This window comes from Cordyceps javanica, chromosome 7 (assembly GCF_051103115.1).
Source record: "Cordyceps javanica chromosome 7, complete sequence".
NCBI lineage: Eukaryota > Fungi > Ascomycota > Sordariomycetes > Hypocreales > Cordycipitaceae > Cordyceps > Cordyceps javanica.
This window is the reverse complement of record NC_139301.1, coordinates 1716872-1734439: the sequence shown is the minus strand read 5'-3', so window position 1 is coordinate 1734439 and position 17568 is coordinate 1716872. Positions and strand designations below refer to the sequence as shown.

The following is a 17568-nucleotide window of genomic DNA, read 5'->3' as shown; positions in this document are numbered from 1 at the left end:
CTTGTGATTTATCTCGCGGCTGGAACTGGGTAATAACAAAAATTGAGCAGATGGTGTATTCGCGTTATATTTTACTCTTCAAGGAGGTGGCAAGTGGCTACGTGCCAATATGCGCACTTCACGTGAACCATTCTGAGGACCATCTGAACATTGCAGTCAATGAATTCGTTGTAGGAGCATGTTTAAAACAGCGCAAAGCGTTTGGCGAAATATTTTGCATCGACGATTGCGTACGTAGAAATATAGCAAAAACACTTGTGCTTAAAAAATGCCACGTCAGAGCTCGGAGCAGTATCACAGCTCCAACCGCAAGATCGTCGCCCAACTGGGTCCACAAACGCCAGGGTTCCTTGTCTTACAATTATACTGAGGCTGAAAATCCTCAGTCACAGCCAGACCTATCTGTCAAGCTCGTCTACAGGTAGCTCTCCATCATCCTTGCCGACAATGGCCTCGGCAACCTTCCAAATCTGCAAAAGATTATCCTCTGCAGCACTAGCCACAAGCCATGGCTCGTTCAAATTCCAGCTAAAATCAGCAAGGTGATTTGTGTGACCGCCGTGCATGAAAAGTCTGCAAGATAATATTAGCGACAACGAGAAGTATCCAGTCAATACAGCAAAACTCACAATTCTGGGGGACCATCATCTTGGTCGTCAGGAAGCTGTTCCTCACCGACGCGAGATAAATCCCAAAATATGATGCGCCTATCGTAGCTTCCGCTGCCCAGAATACCAGCTTCGCTGGGATGCCACGACAATGATGTGACGGCATCGTCGTGACCCTCTAGAGTGTGCACCTTCTCTTTCACATTGCGAAGATCCCAGATACCGATCGTCTTGTCAGCAGAGGCAGTGGCTACCAGGACCTCGGAGTCGGGATTAAAAGCCAAGGCGTTGATAGCATCCAAGTGGCCACCTCTGGCGACTACTGCAGCCTTACTCGCATCGCTATTACGAGTATCGACGATCTGTAGCGTTTGATCATCGGAAACCGAGCCAATAAAGTTCTTTGAGATGGGGTGGTACTGAACATCGTTGACCACTTGAGTGTGGTGGGTGTAACGCCGCGAAGGCTTGAGGACTCGAACATCAGACTCAAGCTTCTTCAGGTCCCTGAGAGATGATGAGCACTCGACATAAAGACAATCCGAGCATAACTTACCAAAGACACATGGTTTTGTCCTCGCTTCCAGATGCCAAACAGCCCTTCTCGTGTGGGCTCCAAGCAAGACCAAAGCCCTCAGCCTTGTGGCCGATCAGCTCAATCTGGGCGTTGATCTTGCCGGAAGTTGAGGGTTGAAGCGGGTGCTTTGTGCGGTCGAAGATCAGAATCTTTCCGTCGACACACAGTGTGGCAATAATATCTGGGTTCTGAGGCTGGTAGCGAGCCTTGTTGACCTCGCCGGGGTGCTCAATTTTCTGGACAATATCACATTTGATTGCAGCAACATCACTCGACTTGCCATATCCCCCGATCTCGCCGCGCTCCTCATCATAGTCATCTGGGTTCGGCGCGAGTGCTTTTGGGATTTGAACGTCTGCAATTTGCAGAAAATTGACGCTTTCGTCGGAAGTGTGAGTGCCCAGTAGCAGGCGGTGCATGCGGAAGTTTTTACCCTGGGGCTCCTTGACGTCGGGGAACCATTGTACAGTAAGAGTAGGCCATGTAAGCGCCGTGCTATGCGGTGTTAAAGAAAGATAAAGCAATGTTGGAGACGCCGTATTTACCCAAGAATCATATCATACAAGAACGGGCTGTTCTTCTTCCAGGTTTTGTACTCTACCGGGCGGCTTAGCTTGTTTCAAAAAAAAAAAAACCATTGAAACTGGAGCAGAAATACCTTCATTTATAAGTCTCTCGCCCTGGTCGTCTTCCTCATCGTGCGTCAGATCGACTGCAGTATCCGTTAGCAGAAACATTCTGAAGATCGCAAGCCAACATACCAAGAGAGTCAGGATCCATGCTAGGAGGGGGAGCCATAGTCCACGAATAGGTCGATTCAGTGTGCGCGGAAAGCCTCTGAGAAGATTGGCGCGTAGCCTCAAGTGCTGTGGTAGCGGATTGCTCTTCGAAGTGACCGAAGATTAGCTGTGGTGCAAGCTCTGAAAGTTGAGAGCACGCGTCGCGCGTAAAGTGACGGCCCAGCCGCGAACGATGTAGCCTGGTGGGGACGGCGCAAGACTGCTCAAAAGCTTAGTCATAGCCTCACAGGGAGGACCAAAACCGGCGATCGCACCTTAAAACCCACAGCTCTGTCATGCCCAAGCAAGCTAGCAGGCTGTGCCCACAGTTCCATTGCCCCTCAGGCGGCCAGTCGGCGCATGGTACCACGGCAAGTGACTCTTTCATCATACAAAGGAAACCGAGCAGATTGCGTTACACGCTCGTCAACATTGGGTGTGACAGCTTCTAAGCTGTCTTTTTTCTTTCAAGGCACATACTGCCTCTTCGTTTCTCCTCGTACACAACCTCAACGAACGGCAATTGTCTTTTTTACAACGCCTCTGGCTTCCTTCAGATTCGAGCGAGTCTCATTTTTCTCTCGCCACGCAGTATCGAACCTGTTTAAACCAAGACAGCAACAAGACCCTTCTATCAATTCTTTACCTCACGGCATAAGCGTGGCTCAGCGTCGCCATCATGGGGTACGTGACGTGGCGCGGAATTCCAATGTTGCCATGGTAGACTGACATCTGGACAGTGTGCCCAAATTCTTCCGATGGCTGTCCGAGCGATATCCCCCGATCTCGCAGCTTATTGCGGAAAATAGAATACCAGAGTTTGACTGTCTTTATGTACGAACATGTCCTGCGACGCCTAATAAAGTAGGCATGGCTAATGCGCCCAACAGCTCGATATGAACGGTATTATCCACAACTGCACGCACAAAGACGCTGGTGAGGATACAACATTCCGTCTAAGCGAGGAAGAAATGTTTATTCGGATTTTCAACTACATCGAGCATCTCTTTGGCAAGATCAAACCCAAGCAGCTCTTCTTCATGGCCATTGACGGTGTCGCGCCGCGCGCCAAAATGAACCAGCAGCGAGCTCGTCGATTTCGTACCGCACTTGAAGTGGAAAAGGCCCGTGAAAAGGCCATCAAAGAAGGCGTCGAGATGCCAAAAGAAGAGCCCTTTGACAGCAACTGTATTACGCCAGGTATGCAATATCCTTTCATTGGGTCCGCAAATTTGTGTTGACATGGAGCCTCATTCATCTACAGGAACCGACTTTATGGCGAAACTTTCTCGTCAACTACAATACTTCGTCAATAAGAAAGTTTCCGAAGATACCGATTGGCAGGGCTGTGAGATCGTCCTATCCGGACATGAAGTCCCCGGCGAGGGCGAACACAAAATCATGGAGTACATCCGAAACGCGAAATCGCAACCTGGTTATAATCCCAATGTGCGACACTGCTTGTACGGCCTCGATGCCGACCTCATCATGCTGGGGCTCCTCAGTCACGACCCCCACTTCTCTCTGCTCCGCGAAGAAGTGACGTTCGGCAGAGCGTCCAAGAATAAATCCAAGGAGCTCGAACACCAAAATTTCTTCTTACTGCATTTATGCATGGTTAGGGAATACCTGGAAATGGAGTTCCAGGGACTGAAGCATAATACAGACTTGGGCTTCGACTTCGACTTGGAACGTGTGATTGACGACTTTATTCTCATGGCGTTCTTCGTCGGAAATGATTTCTTGCCGAACCTCCCTGGGCTTCATATCAATGAAGGTGCACTTGCCGATATGTTCGAAATTTATAAGCGAGTTCTGCCTGAGGAAGGAGGTTACCTTCACGAGAATGGTGTTCTAAACATCAAGCGAGCGCTCAGGATGATTGCTGAGCTCGGCAAGGTCGAGCTTAAGCAGTTCGAACACGATGTCGCCGACGAGAAATGGTTTGCTTCTAAGAAGATGGAAGAGTCGCAAAATAGAGCAACTACTTCCACTGCAAAGACCTCCAAAAGCGGCCAACGGATTATCACCACAGCACAGCGAGATCTTTGGAAACAAAAGATACGCCCCTACGTCTCCAAGCGCTCGGACGATAAATTGGACCTTGGCGTGGATTTGAGTGCTACGGACAAGACTTTTATTCAAGAGATTGCCGACGCAATGCATCTTGAGTGGTCTACAAATGAAGATGAGAATGGATTCCGACACTTTATCATCTCGTTCCCTCCTAAGCCAGCGGGTGATAATGAGGAAGATGAGGAAGATGAGGAAGGGAATCTTGCTGCATATCGCGTCATCAGAACATATGACAAGGCTACAGTCGTAAATGTCTCTAGCCAGTCATCTCAAGAGGAATACGACAAGCTCTACCAGCAGAAGTATCAGGGTTGGAAGACCAAGTACTATTTGCAAAAGTTTCCGGAGTGGGAGTCTACTGCTTATGCCGACGAGCAAACCAGCCTCTGCGAGAACTATGTCGAAGGTTTGCAGTGGGTTCTTTTTTACTACTATCGTGGGATTGCGTCATGGCCTTGGTTTTACAAGTACCATTACGCGCCGCTTATTTCCGATGTATCCAAAGGCGCAAATGCAAAGCTAGCATTCGAGAAAGGGCAGCCTTTCAAACCATATGAACAGCTCATGGGAGTCTTGCCAGACCGCAGCAAGAAGATTGTACCTACGGCTTACCACGACCTCATGACGAACCCTAGCTCGCCCATCATTGACTTCTACCCGCGAGATTTCGAGTTGGACATGAATGGCAAGAAGATGGACTGGGAAGCCGTCGTCAAGATCCCGTTCATTGATGAAAAGCGCCTCTTGACTGCCATGGAGACAAAAAATGCGTTTCTCAGTGAAGAAGAAAAGGCTCGCAATGGTTTCGGTGTTCCTCTCAAATTCACATACTCATCTGAAGTCAATTTCACGTATCCTTCTCCCCTCCCCGGTATCTTCCCTGACGTACAAAACTGCCGCTGCATCGAGAACATCTTTGACCTGCCAAATATGGAGGGGCTAGTCTATAAGTCAGCCTTGACAGACGGCGCAAAGCTAAAGATGGACGCTTTAGCAGGTTTTCCTTCGTTACACACACTCCCTCATACTGCGCAGCTTATCTCAGGCTATGGCATCAACGTCTTTCAAGCCGACAGCCGCAACCCGAGTGTGATTGTGACACTGACTGAGACTGAGATCCGCAGCAAGACGGAAACCTGGAAAGAAAAACTTGGACAGAAATGTTTTGTGGGATTTCCTTTTCTCCAAGAAGCCAAGGTTGTCAAGGTTCAAGATGAACTCTTCACATATGCACTGGGCGAAGATGGTGTGAAGGTGACCATGACGGACAATACAAATCGCGAATCCGCGGAATTTGCGAAAGAGGCAGACTATCTCGAGAACTGGCACGCGAAACGCCTTGGTGTCACAATCGGCCAAGTCGAGTGCATTGTTGGTGTTCACATGCTCAAGGGTCTCCTTAAAACAGAGGAGGGCGCGTTGATAAAGGAATATGCTGAAAACCCGAGCGTCCGAAGCATGTATGCCGCTCAAACTATTGTTGACGATGTGATGAATGAGGACGAGCGATTTATTGAAAAGGCTGCTTTGCCAATCGAAGAGGAGTTCCCTCAAGGCACAAGGGCCTTTTTCCTCGGGGAGTATGCCTATGGTCGACCTCTCGAGATTACCGGCCATGTCAATGGCAAAGCGGAATTGGTAGTTTCGGTGCCAAAGACCAAGGAGCCAGCATTTTCACGATCCATCATCCAGCAAGCTGCGAAAGCGAATCCATACACGCCATCTTTTGCGATCGCCAAACAGCTTGGAGTCCATCCTTTAGTTCTCAGTAAAATCACGTCTTCTTTTCAGGTGTTGACCTCTGCCGGTCTAAAGCTGAATCTTGGCCTCAACCTCAAGTTCGAGGGACGCAAACTCAAAGTGCTTGGTTACTCGCGCAAATCGAACACTGGCTGGGAGTTCAGCAACCTGGCTATCCAGCTCATTGCCAACTACATGGTTGCATTCCCCGACTTCTTCGCTGCGGTTCAAAAGCATGCTCAGAAGAGCGACGTTTACGACACAGATTTGTGGCCAGATCAAAGTGTTGCATCTCAAAGACTGAAAGATCTTTCTGCTTGGCTAAAGAAGCAGGAAACTAGCAAATTCGAGAAGGTCACTTTGGATGCTGAGCAGCTCGACTCGGACATAGTCTTGGCGTTGGCCACCGTTGGCGAGCAAGTCTACCAAGCTTCGCAGGATTCGGAGATACGCAAACTACGTGCTGTCCCCCGCACGGCCTTGCTCAAACCGTCGGATGCTGAAATGGTACTTGGAAACCAAACCTTCAAGCTCGGTGATCGCGTCACATTTGTTGCCGCAGCTGGTAAAGTGCCTATTGCTACGAGGGGTACAGTGGTTGGTATCAGCCGCACTCCAACAGCACTTCTGCTCGACGTTGTGTGGGACACATCATTTATGAGTGGAACAACGTTGGGCGAACGCGCACCCATGTTCCGTGGGCAGACCGTGCCAACCTCGAGCGTTCTCAACACATCGGATCGTCAGGTGCTTTCGGCCTCTAGCAAATCACAGCAGCGACGTGCGGCAGCAGCACCGAACAAGACGACTGGCAGCTACGGCTCCGTGAGAGTGACACAGTACAAGGATGCCGAAGCTCCAGCACCGCTGCGCGGCGGCTGGAGCGGCGCTGTTAATGGAAAGCACTCAGCTGGTCGGGGTCGGGGTCATGGTGGTGCCAATGGCGAGCCCAATCTCCGGCACAGTACTTTAGTCTACCGTGACGGATCGAACGGCACCTCGCATAGCAACGGACACGGCAACCGAGGTCGCGGTGGTCATCGTGATGCTGCAGGTAATGGGCAGCACAGTGAGCAAAGGTACGGAAACGTGCCGCCGCCACCAAATTTGAACGCTCCACGAGGTGGCCGAGGCCGTGGTCGAGGCAATAGAGGAAGGGGCAACGGCAACCGTGGGCGAGCAGGCGATGCTGCTGGCAGTCAGGCAGCCAAAACAGCGTAGCCTGTCTAGGAAGCAAATGTCAATGACGAGGGTTGGGTGGATATAGTTTCGATCATAAGGTGGCCTGTATCTTGTCAAATCAAGGATGGAAAAGACGGCGACTAATGCATTGATGAACGCACTGGGGCCTACTGTTTGAGATCTTGAAGAACAGGATACGACACTAGAGTAGATGTAATTTGAGATAAAATAAGTATACCAATCTCTTCCCTCCGTAGCACTAATACATCCGAACGTGTCTGCAAGTGAAAAGAAAAACCATTTTGAGTTACATAGATCATCGGCAACTCGCACCCTGAAACGCCGAGGTCATTCCTCCACGACAATATCGAGTTTATATGTTGAGGATCATGAGTCATGCGAGAATTGGTAGAACACGATCACGAGTGCCAGCTGGCTTATGCCATGGCCTTTTTAGTTTTGGTCTTGGCCTTGGTTTTGCCGTCGTTGGACTCTTTCATCTTCAGCGTAGGTAGTGTAAACCCGTCGCTCTCGCCCCCCGAAACGGACTTCCAGAGGAAGAGGTCCCGTGGCATGTTCCAGGTCAGCAAACCGACCCAGGGCTGGACATTATAGTGCAGCTTCAAAGTGACATCCTGCGTCTGGGCAACCTTGCCAGAAGGATGCGTAATTTGATACTTGGGTCTTTGGTTCTTGAGCTTGAGCTTGCCACTACAAATTTCGACGGAGTTAGTTGCAAGAAAACAGCAGGGAGGCCACGTGCAAGCGGTATACTCGAGGCTATCTACCCTGAGTGGCAAATGGATCTCACATACCGGCTTGGGTCAATAGACTTTCCGACAGAACTCTTTCGCAACTTCTTCAGCGTGGCTGGTCCAATGTTCAGGAGGTGGTCTGCGCTTGGGTTCGTGATGATGGAATCCCATATGACGGCCGAATTTGTCGTGTTGTCGGGGCCGGGCCAGTCGGCGGTCACATAGACGAAGAGATTCTTGGTGTTCCATGTGAAGAGACTGGAGAGGTCGGCCTCGAGAGAGAAACGAATGACGGCGTACTCTTCCTTACGGGTGCTGTAGTAGTGCGGGCGGCCCTTGACGCTATGAGTTGGGACTATAGTGTCAGTTTGGTTCTTGATTTCGGTCGGCGGCGGGTAAAATGCGCAGCGACGGCGCAGGGTATCGCGTCCCGGGCGCAAGTTTGAAGGGCTTACACTTGAATGTTATCAGGCCTAATAACGCCCGACGGCTCGCGCGGGGAGAAGAGGTCGGTGGCCGCAATGAAGGCGCCAAAGACGCAGGCTACCGTCGTGAAGAAGCCAAAGACATTTTGGATGCGGTTAAAAGAGTTGTACATGGCGCGTGGGCAACGTCGAGCGGCCGGTGGGAAAGTGCAGTTGCAATTCGAACTCCCCTAGGGGGAATAGGCTTCGATTCGGGCGGCAAGCGCTTGCGTTGTCAGTTGAGGATGGATTGGCGATGGGATGGTGAGAGTAGATAGGTAGGTAATAAGGTAGGTCGGTAAGCTTTGGTTGGCCGACAAGGCCGAGAATCAGGACACGTTTGGGGTGGGAGCTTGCTTGAGCACGCACCAGTGCTAATGGCGCGTAAGTCAGGTACTTAGCCAGCTACCTACGCTATTTAATCGATCAGCACAACAGAGCTGCTTGAAGGAGCACAAAGTGATGATTCGATGGTTATATACTATTCATTATACAAATTCCAGCTTCCACACAATTCAGGTCTTCCCGACTTGCTTGCGAGGTCAAGAAAAGTGAAGCGGACCTTATACCTAGCTAGGTATCCGTACGCACGCACGTACTTACCTATCTTACCTAACATACCTTAGGTACTTAGGTATGTATGTAGATAGGTAAGTACTTACCCAGGGATCCATATGCGAAGTAGGTCTGCAGGCACTTATTGGTACCTACTAGGTAGGTACCTACATCGCTACCTTGGTAGGTACTAAGCTAGCTAGTACCGTATGGTAAGTAAGGTACTACTTAGGTAGGTAGGTACTTAGGTGGGTGGGTACCTTCAGGCATCGCGACTAGACCTGCCTGGCATCCTGCACAAGCAAAAGCACCATACTGTCGAATCGTAATATTGCCCTCTACAGAAGACATGGTCGAGCCAGATCCTGTCTAGAGTGTCTGCGGCTTGATATCCTGTCTTTTATTCTACATCGTTTACTGAATCTGTCTCGCTGAATCCTGCTCAAGTCCGCGCACGACAGTGCGATATCTTACCATGACATCAACCCTGCTTTCGACCTCGTCATGCCTCCTCACCATCGGCGGAGATTAATAAGAACAACGGAGGCCGCGGCTACTCTGCAGAGTGCAAGCGAGAAGGTACACATACTTACAATGTTCTCTTTCTTATCCATATTTTGCACCAAAAATTCCCGCTCTCCTCACGTAGTCTGTTACATCAACTTCCTATAAGGTGTCTCATTCACTACCTTGCTCTTCATCACGGCGTTCAGGTAGTCTACCTAGTTGCTGCCTCGATCCAGACCCACCGCGTTCCTCACCACCAATACCCCGCTGACCAAGAGCCCACTGACATTTTTTTTTTGGGACAGACGCAACAGAAACGTTCCCATCCCTCATCGGCCAACAGCCCACTTGCGCCGCGACCGAACTCTACTCATACACCGAAGCTGTATGTTTAAAATTGCAGGCTCGGGCTATACGGTCCGTCGAAGTTCTTGTCTGTTGAACAATTATACCATAGTGCACGAGCAGGCTGTTTTCGCGCCACCTCGCCTGCCCCGAATGGTCAGGCTCCATGGCCACAGGCTGGATTACCAGACGCAAAGTCCAGCCGAGATATCACTGTTGCAACAGCAAAGTATCAAAGGCATTCTTGGAGGTCCGCCCACTCATTGTCACTTCTAACGAGTTAGTGACGTCACTGACAGTTTGCAGCGCCATTCATCGGTATTATTCCAACAACAACTCGTTCCCAGACTATGAGTATGCCGCTGGCGTCATCCGCCCTCTCAAAATCTGCCTAGCCAGACACTTACAGAGAACAGGCCAACTCAACCCGCCATGGGCCCTGAACGTCTCGTATGTCTCTGTCTTCGCATAATATGGTTCTCTTGCGTTTGTGAACTGACACACAACTCACAGAGACAGATGAACCAGTCGTGGGCATCAGTCAACACGTTGGCCAACCCCGGCAACAAACGTGCGTTTCCTGCATCGCCCTCCATACCCATACAGACCTTGTCCAAACGGCAAAAACTGGAGGTTTCTTCCCAAGACACTGTGTTCCCTGAACCGTCACAGTCGCTCTCGCCGCCAAGTTCAAGACCAGTACTCAACGGTGGCAACTTGGCCGCTCGTCCTGGCTCTTCTCGCGCGCCGGAAACGAGGATCGACAGTGTAGTTGGTATCGACAGACCCGATGCAGAGTCTGCTCCAGCCAATGTCACGTCCGAAAATACACGCAGACTTCGTGGTACCAGACAGCGCCACGACAACGCTTGCTCGCCAGTACAGCCCCAAAATACAGTACGCCGCAAGGTTCAATTGGAGCTTGACGAAATAGAAACATCTGAGGATGAACTACAATCCAATCATCCAATCACTACCTCAAATACTCGTCAAACCACATTTTCACAGATACAGCCTTCTCCTAGATCACGGCCTCGAATGCGTGGAGATATAGCGCCCACAAGATTCAAAGGAAACGCGAGAGGAGAGCCCGTACGGCGACCGATGACAATATTGAAGGCTGTTTCTGGGAAAAAAATGTACGATCCGCCAGAACACGCTAACGGTCAGCTCTTTTTACACCACTCCCCCAGTGAACCCTCACTTCTAGAAGCATGGTCCGACGGCAAGCGGGATGAAGAACATCAATGGATTTCATTCAATCTAAACGATGTTCGCAATGTTCGCTACGGCGGATCCTACCTAAGCTTCCGACGATCCATGATCCGCGGTCGACCGCCGTCAATAACGCTGCAATTTGCGAGCGCGGAAGGCGCTGCTCAAGCGGCCAGACTGATCAAGGGGCGTATCAGTGAGGACCATACAAGGTAAGTTTCCAGACCGAAATGTTTCTTTTATATTCTAATTTCTGACAAGAACAGGGAGGAAATGAAACAGATTCTTGACGTTGCCTGGGAGCATGCTGTGGCGAGCTCGCTCCATGTCAGACGAGAGAGTGTAGACCTCCCCCAAGTTCAAGACGCCAGTGGGACGAGTGCGCGCCCGGAAGGCAATGGACAGCAAATTCAATCGATAGAGAGCCAAACCGTAACTCGTTCTGGCCGTAAAACAGCACGATTATATCATTCATTACCAGCCCGTCAGGTTGGCAAGGACACTCGGCGCACGAGAAGGATGTCGACAACTCGCAAGGAAACATCTCCCGAGGCTGAACGTTGGTCCGAGAAGAATATCGGCTGGGAGCAAGACTGGAAACAAACGCTAGTGTACCCTGCCACCGGACGCAATCGGGCATCTGTGGACAAGGAGGACATTCCCAGGCTGGACGAGGGTGAATTCCTCAATGATAACTTAATCAGCTTTTATTTACGATATCTTCAAATCGATTTGGCGCGAGAGCGACCGGAGCTCTTTAACCAAGTACACATTTTCAACACATTCTTCTTTGAAAAGCTGACATCGCGCAAAGGCGGCATCAACTATGACGGTGTCAAGAGCTGGACCTCGAAGCTCGACCTGTTTACTTACGACTACATTGTGGTTCCAGTCAACGAGAACGCTCATTGGTACATGGCAGTCATATGCAATGCGCCAAAACTCATAAAGCAAGCAGGCGACGACACCTTGTCTTATCATATATCAACCGACACAGATCTACTGCGGCCAAAATCTCATATCATGACGACCGTGGAGCGAGAAATGTCTGACATATCGCTGGAAAATGCCAGTATAACACGGCGCTCTTCCAGACAGCTCTCATCCAATTCAGCGTCGTCTCCCGCCCACGTAGCTCTGTCAACAGGTTCTCCTGTAGGGAATTCAAAGGGGCTTCGTGCACCATCGCGGCGTTTGGATGCCTCCCAGCCGCGCATTGTTACACTCGATTCCCTTGGATCTAATCACTCAGCTACGTGCAAAGCACTGAAAGATTACCTTGTCGAGGAAGCTAAACACAAGCGAAATATCGAGCTGGCGACTTTGCCTGGCGGCATGAACGCTAGCGGTATCCCAAAGCAAGAAAACTACTGTGACTGCGGAATTTTCGTTCTAGGCTATATCGAGGCGTTGCTCAAGAACCCGCAAGATTTCGTGCGCAAAATTCTGACGAGGGAGGACCTCAACTTGTCTATCGATGCAGCTGAACTGCGCAACAATATTCGCCATCTTCTGTTCAAGCTACAAAAAGAGCAACTTGGGCACCTTGCTCAGCAATGCGATATGAAACCAAGTCATAGACAGATCAGCGGTCCCTCCAACGATACATCCCAAATCGTGAAGGGGAAATCGTCCAAGGGCCCCGAATCTGGCAAAAGGGACCAGCCATCAACACCCACCCAACTGAAGAGACTGGTAACATCTCCTTCTCCAGCCAGGTATATTGAAGGAGTAATATCGCCTGACGCAGTGACTCGAAGGCGCTTCCAATCCGCATCTGGGATAGCTGCCGATGACGGTATCGTTGACATCGTCAAAATGCCACACAACACACAACCTGCCACCAATGCAGAGTCGTCTCTCAAATCTGCTAACCTACACGACTCGCAACCTACATCTTTCAGTCCGGATACTGCCCAAATCAGCGACATCCAGAGTTCGGTGCAGCTTCTCTCTGTGGTAACGCCGCCCTAATTACCATCAGCACGTCCAACAAAACCAACACGAGTCCATTCAGCATCGCATTCGTAAGATCTTTGAGCAAAGGCTAACAGCCATCGGATGCTTACCACATGTTCACTACTGCATAGCCCTTTTTTTCTTCCAAGATAGATTGGATATGCGACCCGACGAGATCTGGAGCATCTTACGTGGCGAGCTGGGCAATCGGTAGATGGAGGCTACTGCGAATTCTCTCTTCCTGCTTGGCAAGTGCGTGAGCGAGAGGGATAAGAGGTCACCCAATTGTTACATTTTTATCATTTATACGGTTATTCTGTCATGGCGTTTTCACACAGTCAGGTACATTTACTTTATCATGTTACAATACGTCATCATTTCACCAGATCAGCATCCATACCATGCGGACAGCGAGAAAGAAGATATTTCAATATACATGGCTTTCAAGAAATTTGTACATGACAATTCACTTCCCATCTCATTTCCCATGCACATGCTGTGTCTTTTACTAATGCACCATTATGGGCCTCTTTTCGCCCCTTCCCGTGAGAGCTCCATGTCTTATTCATCTGAGTTTCCATCATCCGAGTTCCCGTCGTTTGCATCTCCATTCACCGCCTCATCCAATATACGAGGCACCTCAAATATGACACCACCATTTCTTGCCCCCTTTCGTACCTTCCACCGGCCGAGGCGATGCTCATTGCTTACCGCCGCCACGACACATAGCCCGTCTTTGCCGCGGTCGCCACGCTCAAACACAGTAATGTCATTGATGATACCCTCGATTGGGCGCTGTGGCATTTGTTTGTACGCAGGGTTTCGATCATCCTCGTCCTGCTCCTCATCGTTCCCGTCAGCCTCTGTGAGGCTCCCTCCCGTATCCTGCCCACCAAGCGAGCCTAGTAGACTGATTTTACGCTTATCCTCTGAAAGCTGCCAAGCCTTGACCCTCCCATCCCAGCTGCCGCTGAGGATGATATCAGAGTATGGTATCGTCTTGAGCGCCGTGATCCAGCGAGGCGTCGGGGCGGGAATCTCGTCGCTTCTGGGCTTCTTCTCAGCGGATGCGGAGTGAGGGTCGAGGGGCGGGTCAACGCCGTGCGCCAATGGCTCAATGTACACGGGCTTCTTCTTGGCGACGCTCCATAGTGAGATAGAGCCGTTATCGCTGCCAGTCACGAAGAGTTCGTCATCGATCATGGCGATGCGGTCCATCGTGCCTTCGGCGAGTAATGAGCGTTTGTCTACTCCCGGATGCTTCGACTTCTTGTCAACAGCGCCGCCCCGGAACACGAGCTGTGTTTCCTCCATGACTTTCCATAGACGCGCAGTACGATCACGTGCACCAACGCTGACGCAACGCTCCTGTGCCAATGCGTCAATGTCGACGACTTCGTCCTGATGGCCAAACAACGTTTCGACATAGGCCATCTCGTCCAAGCTCCAGACTTTGACAGTTCTGTCTTTGGAGCACGAGTAAAGCTGGTTTGTACCTCTTCGGAAAGCAAGGCCCGTGACGGCGTCCCGGTGGTGGGTGAGGACTTTGATTGGCTTTAGTGTTGCCGCCTCGTAGACAATCATTTTCTTGTCCTCTCCTCCAGTTACAACGTACTTACCATCCGGCGAGGCTGCAACAGCGAGAATCCGACCCGTATGTCTCTTGTAGAATCTTTGTCCAGCTTTGGCGGTATTTCCCCTGATCCAGGTTTCGAGCTCGGGTTTTCGCCGCGGCGGAGCGGCAGGCTTCTGGAGTTTGCGTCTCGTAGTCTGTGGATATTGATGTTCCGGCAAGTCCTGCGTTCTCCATCTATGGAGAAACAGATCTTTGCTCGCCGTGTATACATACGGCGCACATGCGGCGACCGAAGTGATCGCGTGGGTGTTTGTTCGAAAAAATGTTTGTGATGACTTGCGGACGGCCAGCCCCGAAGCCAATTGGCGGTACACTCTTCCTTTGGTCTCTGCGATGTCCTCTTGCAGTCGTTCAGCAATCATATCGCGATCGATATCGGCGGCGTCAAAGCCAGCTTCGTCCACGTTCTGTTTGACATTGTTCAGATAGCGCTCTGCCAGGCGTAATCTTCGTTCGGCGGCGGTTTCTTCCTCGCTCTCCTCGGATTCGCTATCGCTCAAGTCCTCTTGCATGTCGGAAGGAATGTCAGAGTCTTCATCGCCGTCATCTGAGTCGCTGCCAGAGATTGACTCGTCCCGCTCTAGTCGCTTCTTTGGTGTAATGGCACCTTTCCTGCCACCGACAATGCCATGGTTTTTTTGTGCCGTAATTCTCTTTTTAGGCGCATTGGACGACGCATCCCTTTTGCGCTTTTTCTGAGCGCTGGGGACTGTGAAGAACGACGACATGCTTGCTGCTGTGTCTACTTCGAAAGCCAGTCAAGTAGTAACTTTTTCCTACACGCCAGAAAAAAAAAAGTTCGAAAGACATCTGGGGCTTGCCCAAAATGGATGGACCCCACCAGCACCTGCTTGCTATTGGCACAAATTGGGTGGAGCCGGGTTATAGTGGTTCCGGCGGTTATCATCACTGAAAGCTGATTGACGCGCATGGCTACAGCAGCCTAGCTTGGGTAGCTCGCGGGAATCCGACACGCAGCACAACTAGAAAGCTAACCTGCCCACGACAACACCACAATTCAGACACACGGAAACAATCAACATGTAAGAAGCCATCCGTCTATGGATCGATACCCCGGAATTTTTGCGACTGACACGGGCCTACCAGGGAGGTTCTACTGGGAATTACTGGCAAGGACTTTACCCTCATCGCGGCTTCCAAGGCTGCTATGAGGGGCGCCACGATTCTCAAGGCATCGGACGATAAAACGAGAGAGCTGAACAAGAACACCTTGCTTGCATTCTCTGGAGAAGCCGGCGATACGGGTAAGCCGTATTCGTTCATATAGAGCCGGCGATGACGCTGACATACCAACTCCCCATGCAGTTCAATTTGCCGAATACATCCAGCGCAACGCACAGCTGTATTCGATGAGGAACGAAACAGATCTATCCCCGTCCGGCCTGGCGCACTTTGTGCGCGGCGAGCTAGCATCCAGTCTACGATCCCGAAAGCCATACAATGTCAATCTCCTGATGGGTGGTGTCGATCCCATCACGGGCAAACCTTCTCTGTACTGGATGGACTATCTCGCAGCGATGGCAGAGGTCCCATACGCTGCACATGGCTACGCACAGTAAGTCCATCTACGAGCACCGGAACAAGGACCGAGCAAGCGCGGAGCACCTACTGTCCCTTGCTCTACTGTAAGAGACTGAAGCTAACGGTGTTCAACAGGTACTACTGCCTCTCGATCCTCGACAAGCACCATCATCCCGACATCAATCTCGGTCAGGGCATCAAGCTTTTAACGCTGTGCACTGATGAGTTAAAAAGAAGATTACCGATTGACTTCAAGGGCATGGTTGTCAAGGCCATCAAAGCGGATGGAATCATAGACATAGAGTTTGATGACGATAAGGTAGTCAAAAGTGCGTGAATGATCCAGTAAGGATGGATCAGGGTAAAATCTGTATAATCATGGCTAGGTAGACCTAGGAAATTCAAGGGAAAGGACTCTGGCAGATGTGACACCTGCGTCCTCTCGTCGACGATTTTCAAATTTCGCCAAAGTAGGACCCGAACCCGCATGATGAAGCCTACCCAATATGCTTTCATTAGGCAGCCTCGACGGCTATAAGCGCAATTGCTATTTCCGTCGAGGCTGCTAGCCATAAGCCTCCAATGCTGTAAACATAGACAGAGTTACATCTTTCGTCCTCGGGTGCTGCTGAGACATTCCAAAGGTGCGCGTATTTATTACTCCAGCCCTTAAGACAAAAAATGATCATAGTACTTGGAAACTTGCTCTTTATGGGGGTCAAGATCCGATCATACTTGCATAGAGAGTAGGATCGAGTAAATAAACCGAATGCATAGCTAAAGCGATACGTTGGCGGCGGCGGCTTTGTCAGCGAGGCAGAAGCTGGTGGCTCATTGGGATTCCGTGCATGCCTACTACCTAGATCGATCAACAGCTCGACCAAAGCAGGGCCTGGTTTGCTTCAAGCAGAATACTATCGTTACGTTGTCTGTACCCTGTACTAAGGACGCTAATACGGGTCCAGGAATCTACCTGGGTAGGTTTGGAGGACTAGCGGCAGTTTTTCTGGTGCAAGTAGGGGATCCCTGTCTACATTCAGTGAAAGACGTTCCAATTTGCAACGCCTGCGATTTCTGTTTTGCTACCTGTCAAAGCGACAAGAAGACGGGCATGACCACATGCTGTGGCGGTGCGACCCACCAGACCGCGACAAGTTCAATCTTGCAGCCCGGGGAAGCCAGGCAACCAGGCAACCAGGCTACTGAGAAATGATCAAATATAGATCAAGCTTGGCTCCCAGATTGTCCGTTATAGTTTGGAGGAGTTGCACATTCTAGCTATTACCAGCACCCACGCGTCCGCAGCCGCCACAGCCAATGCAGGAGGCCCCGCAGCTTCCGCAAGGGAGTAAAGCAACTATCAGTAGCTAAAAAACAAAAGACTGATTTTCACAGAGAAAAAAATGTCCTACACAATGCTCGTTCCATCTATTTATGTAGCTACTATAACACACTAATAGTATTAATTGAATCAACCGTCTATTCGCTAATTCGGACTGCACACTGTGCAAAGCGAAGTACCTGTATGTAGATAAGTGGCCCTGTTGACTACGGCAATAGTCAGGGAATAGAGCCTCGTCGGTACTGCCGTGCTACGAGTCACTCCTGGCCTCTAGCCGGGTGATTGG

At 50.5% G+C, this 17568-nt stretch overlaps 6 protein-coding genes across 6 annotated transcripts; 3 read left to right on the top strand and 3 right to left on the bottom strand.

Moving 5' to 3' along the window:
* Positions 1 to 398: 398 nt before the first annotated feature.
* V2A60_010028 (WD40-repeat-containing domain protein) lies at positions 399 to 1983 on the bottom strand (the record flags this gene model as incomplete). Its single annotated transcript, XM_083261289.1, has 6 exons — positions 399 to 573; positions 630 to 1115; positions 1165 to 1680; positions 1731 to 1782; positions 1844 to 1897; positions 1947 to 1983. 6 exons carry the CDS (start codon positions 1981 to 1983, stop codon positions 399 to 401), a joined length of 1320 nt encoding a protein of 439 aa, XP_083117415.1.
* A 660-nt stretch (positions 1984 to 2643) lies between these two features.
* On the top strand, positions 2644 to 7001 carry V2A60_010027 (XRN 5'-3' exonuclease N-terminus-domain-containing protein; the record flags this gene model as incomplete). The annotated part of the gene is made up of 4 exons (XM_083261288.1): positions 2644 to 2648; positions 2705 to 2798; positions 2855 to 3164; positions 3229 to 7001. 4 exons carry the CDS (start codon positions 2644 to 2646, stop codon positions 6999 to 7001), a joined length of 4182 nt encoding a protein of 1393 aa, XP_083117414.1.
* A 398-nt stretch (positions 7002 to 7399) lies between these two features.
* V2A60_010026 (signal peptidase complex subunit SPC3) lies at positions 7400 to 8315 on the bottom strand (the record flags this gene model as incomplete). Its single annotated transcript, XM_083261287.1, has 3 exons — positions 7400 to 7673; positions 7778 to 8059; positions 8173 to 8315. 3 exons carry the CDS (start codon positions 8313 to 8315, stop codon positions 7400 to 7402), a joined length of 699 nt encoding a protein of 232 aa, XP_083117413.1.
* Positions 8316 to 10020: 1705 nt separating this feature from the next.
* V2A60_010025 (SUMO protease ULP2) lies at positions 10021 to 12777 on the top strand (the record flags this gene model as incomplete). The annotated part of the gene is made up of 4 exons (XM_083261286.1): positions 10021 to 10038; positions 10102 to 10485; positions 10759 to 11015; positions 11070 to 12777. The coding sequence occupies 4 exons, from the start codon at positions 10021 to 10023 to the stop codon at positions 12775 to 12777; spliced, it is 2367 nt and encodes a 788-aa protein (XP_083117412.1).
* A 546-nt stretch (positions 12778 to 13323) lies between these two features.
* V2A60_010024 (ribosomal RNA-processing protein RRP9) lies at positions 13324 to 15126 on the bottom strand (the record flags this gene model as incomplete). The annotated part of the gene is made up of 1 exon (XM_083261285.1): positions 13324 to 15126. One exon carries the CDS (start codon positions 15124 to 15126, stop codon positions 13324 to 13326), a length of 1803 nt encoding a protein of 600 aa, XP_083117411.1.
* Positions 15127 to 15566: 440 nt separating this feature from the next.
* On the top strand, positions 15567 to 16277 carry V2A60_010023 (proteasome core particle subunit beta 4; the record flags this gene model as incomplete). Its single annotated transcript, XM_083261284.1, has 3 exons — positions 15567 to 15663; positions 15725 to 15974; positions 16076 to 16277. 3 exons carry the CDS (start codon positions 15567 to 15569, stop codon positions 16275 to 16277), a joined length of 549 nt encoding a protein of 182 aa, XP_083117410.1.
* Positions 16278 to 17568: the final 1291 nt, after the last annotated feature.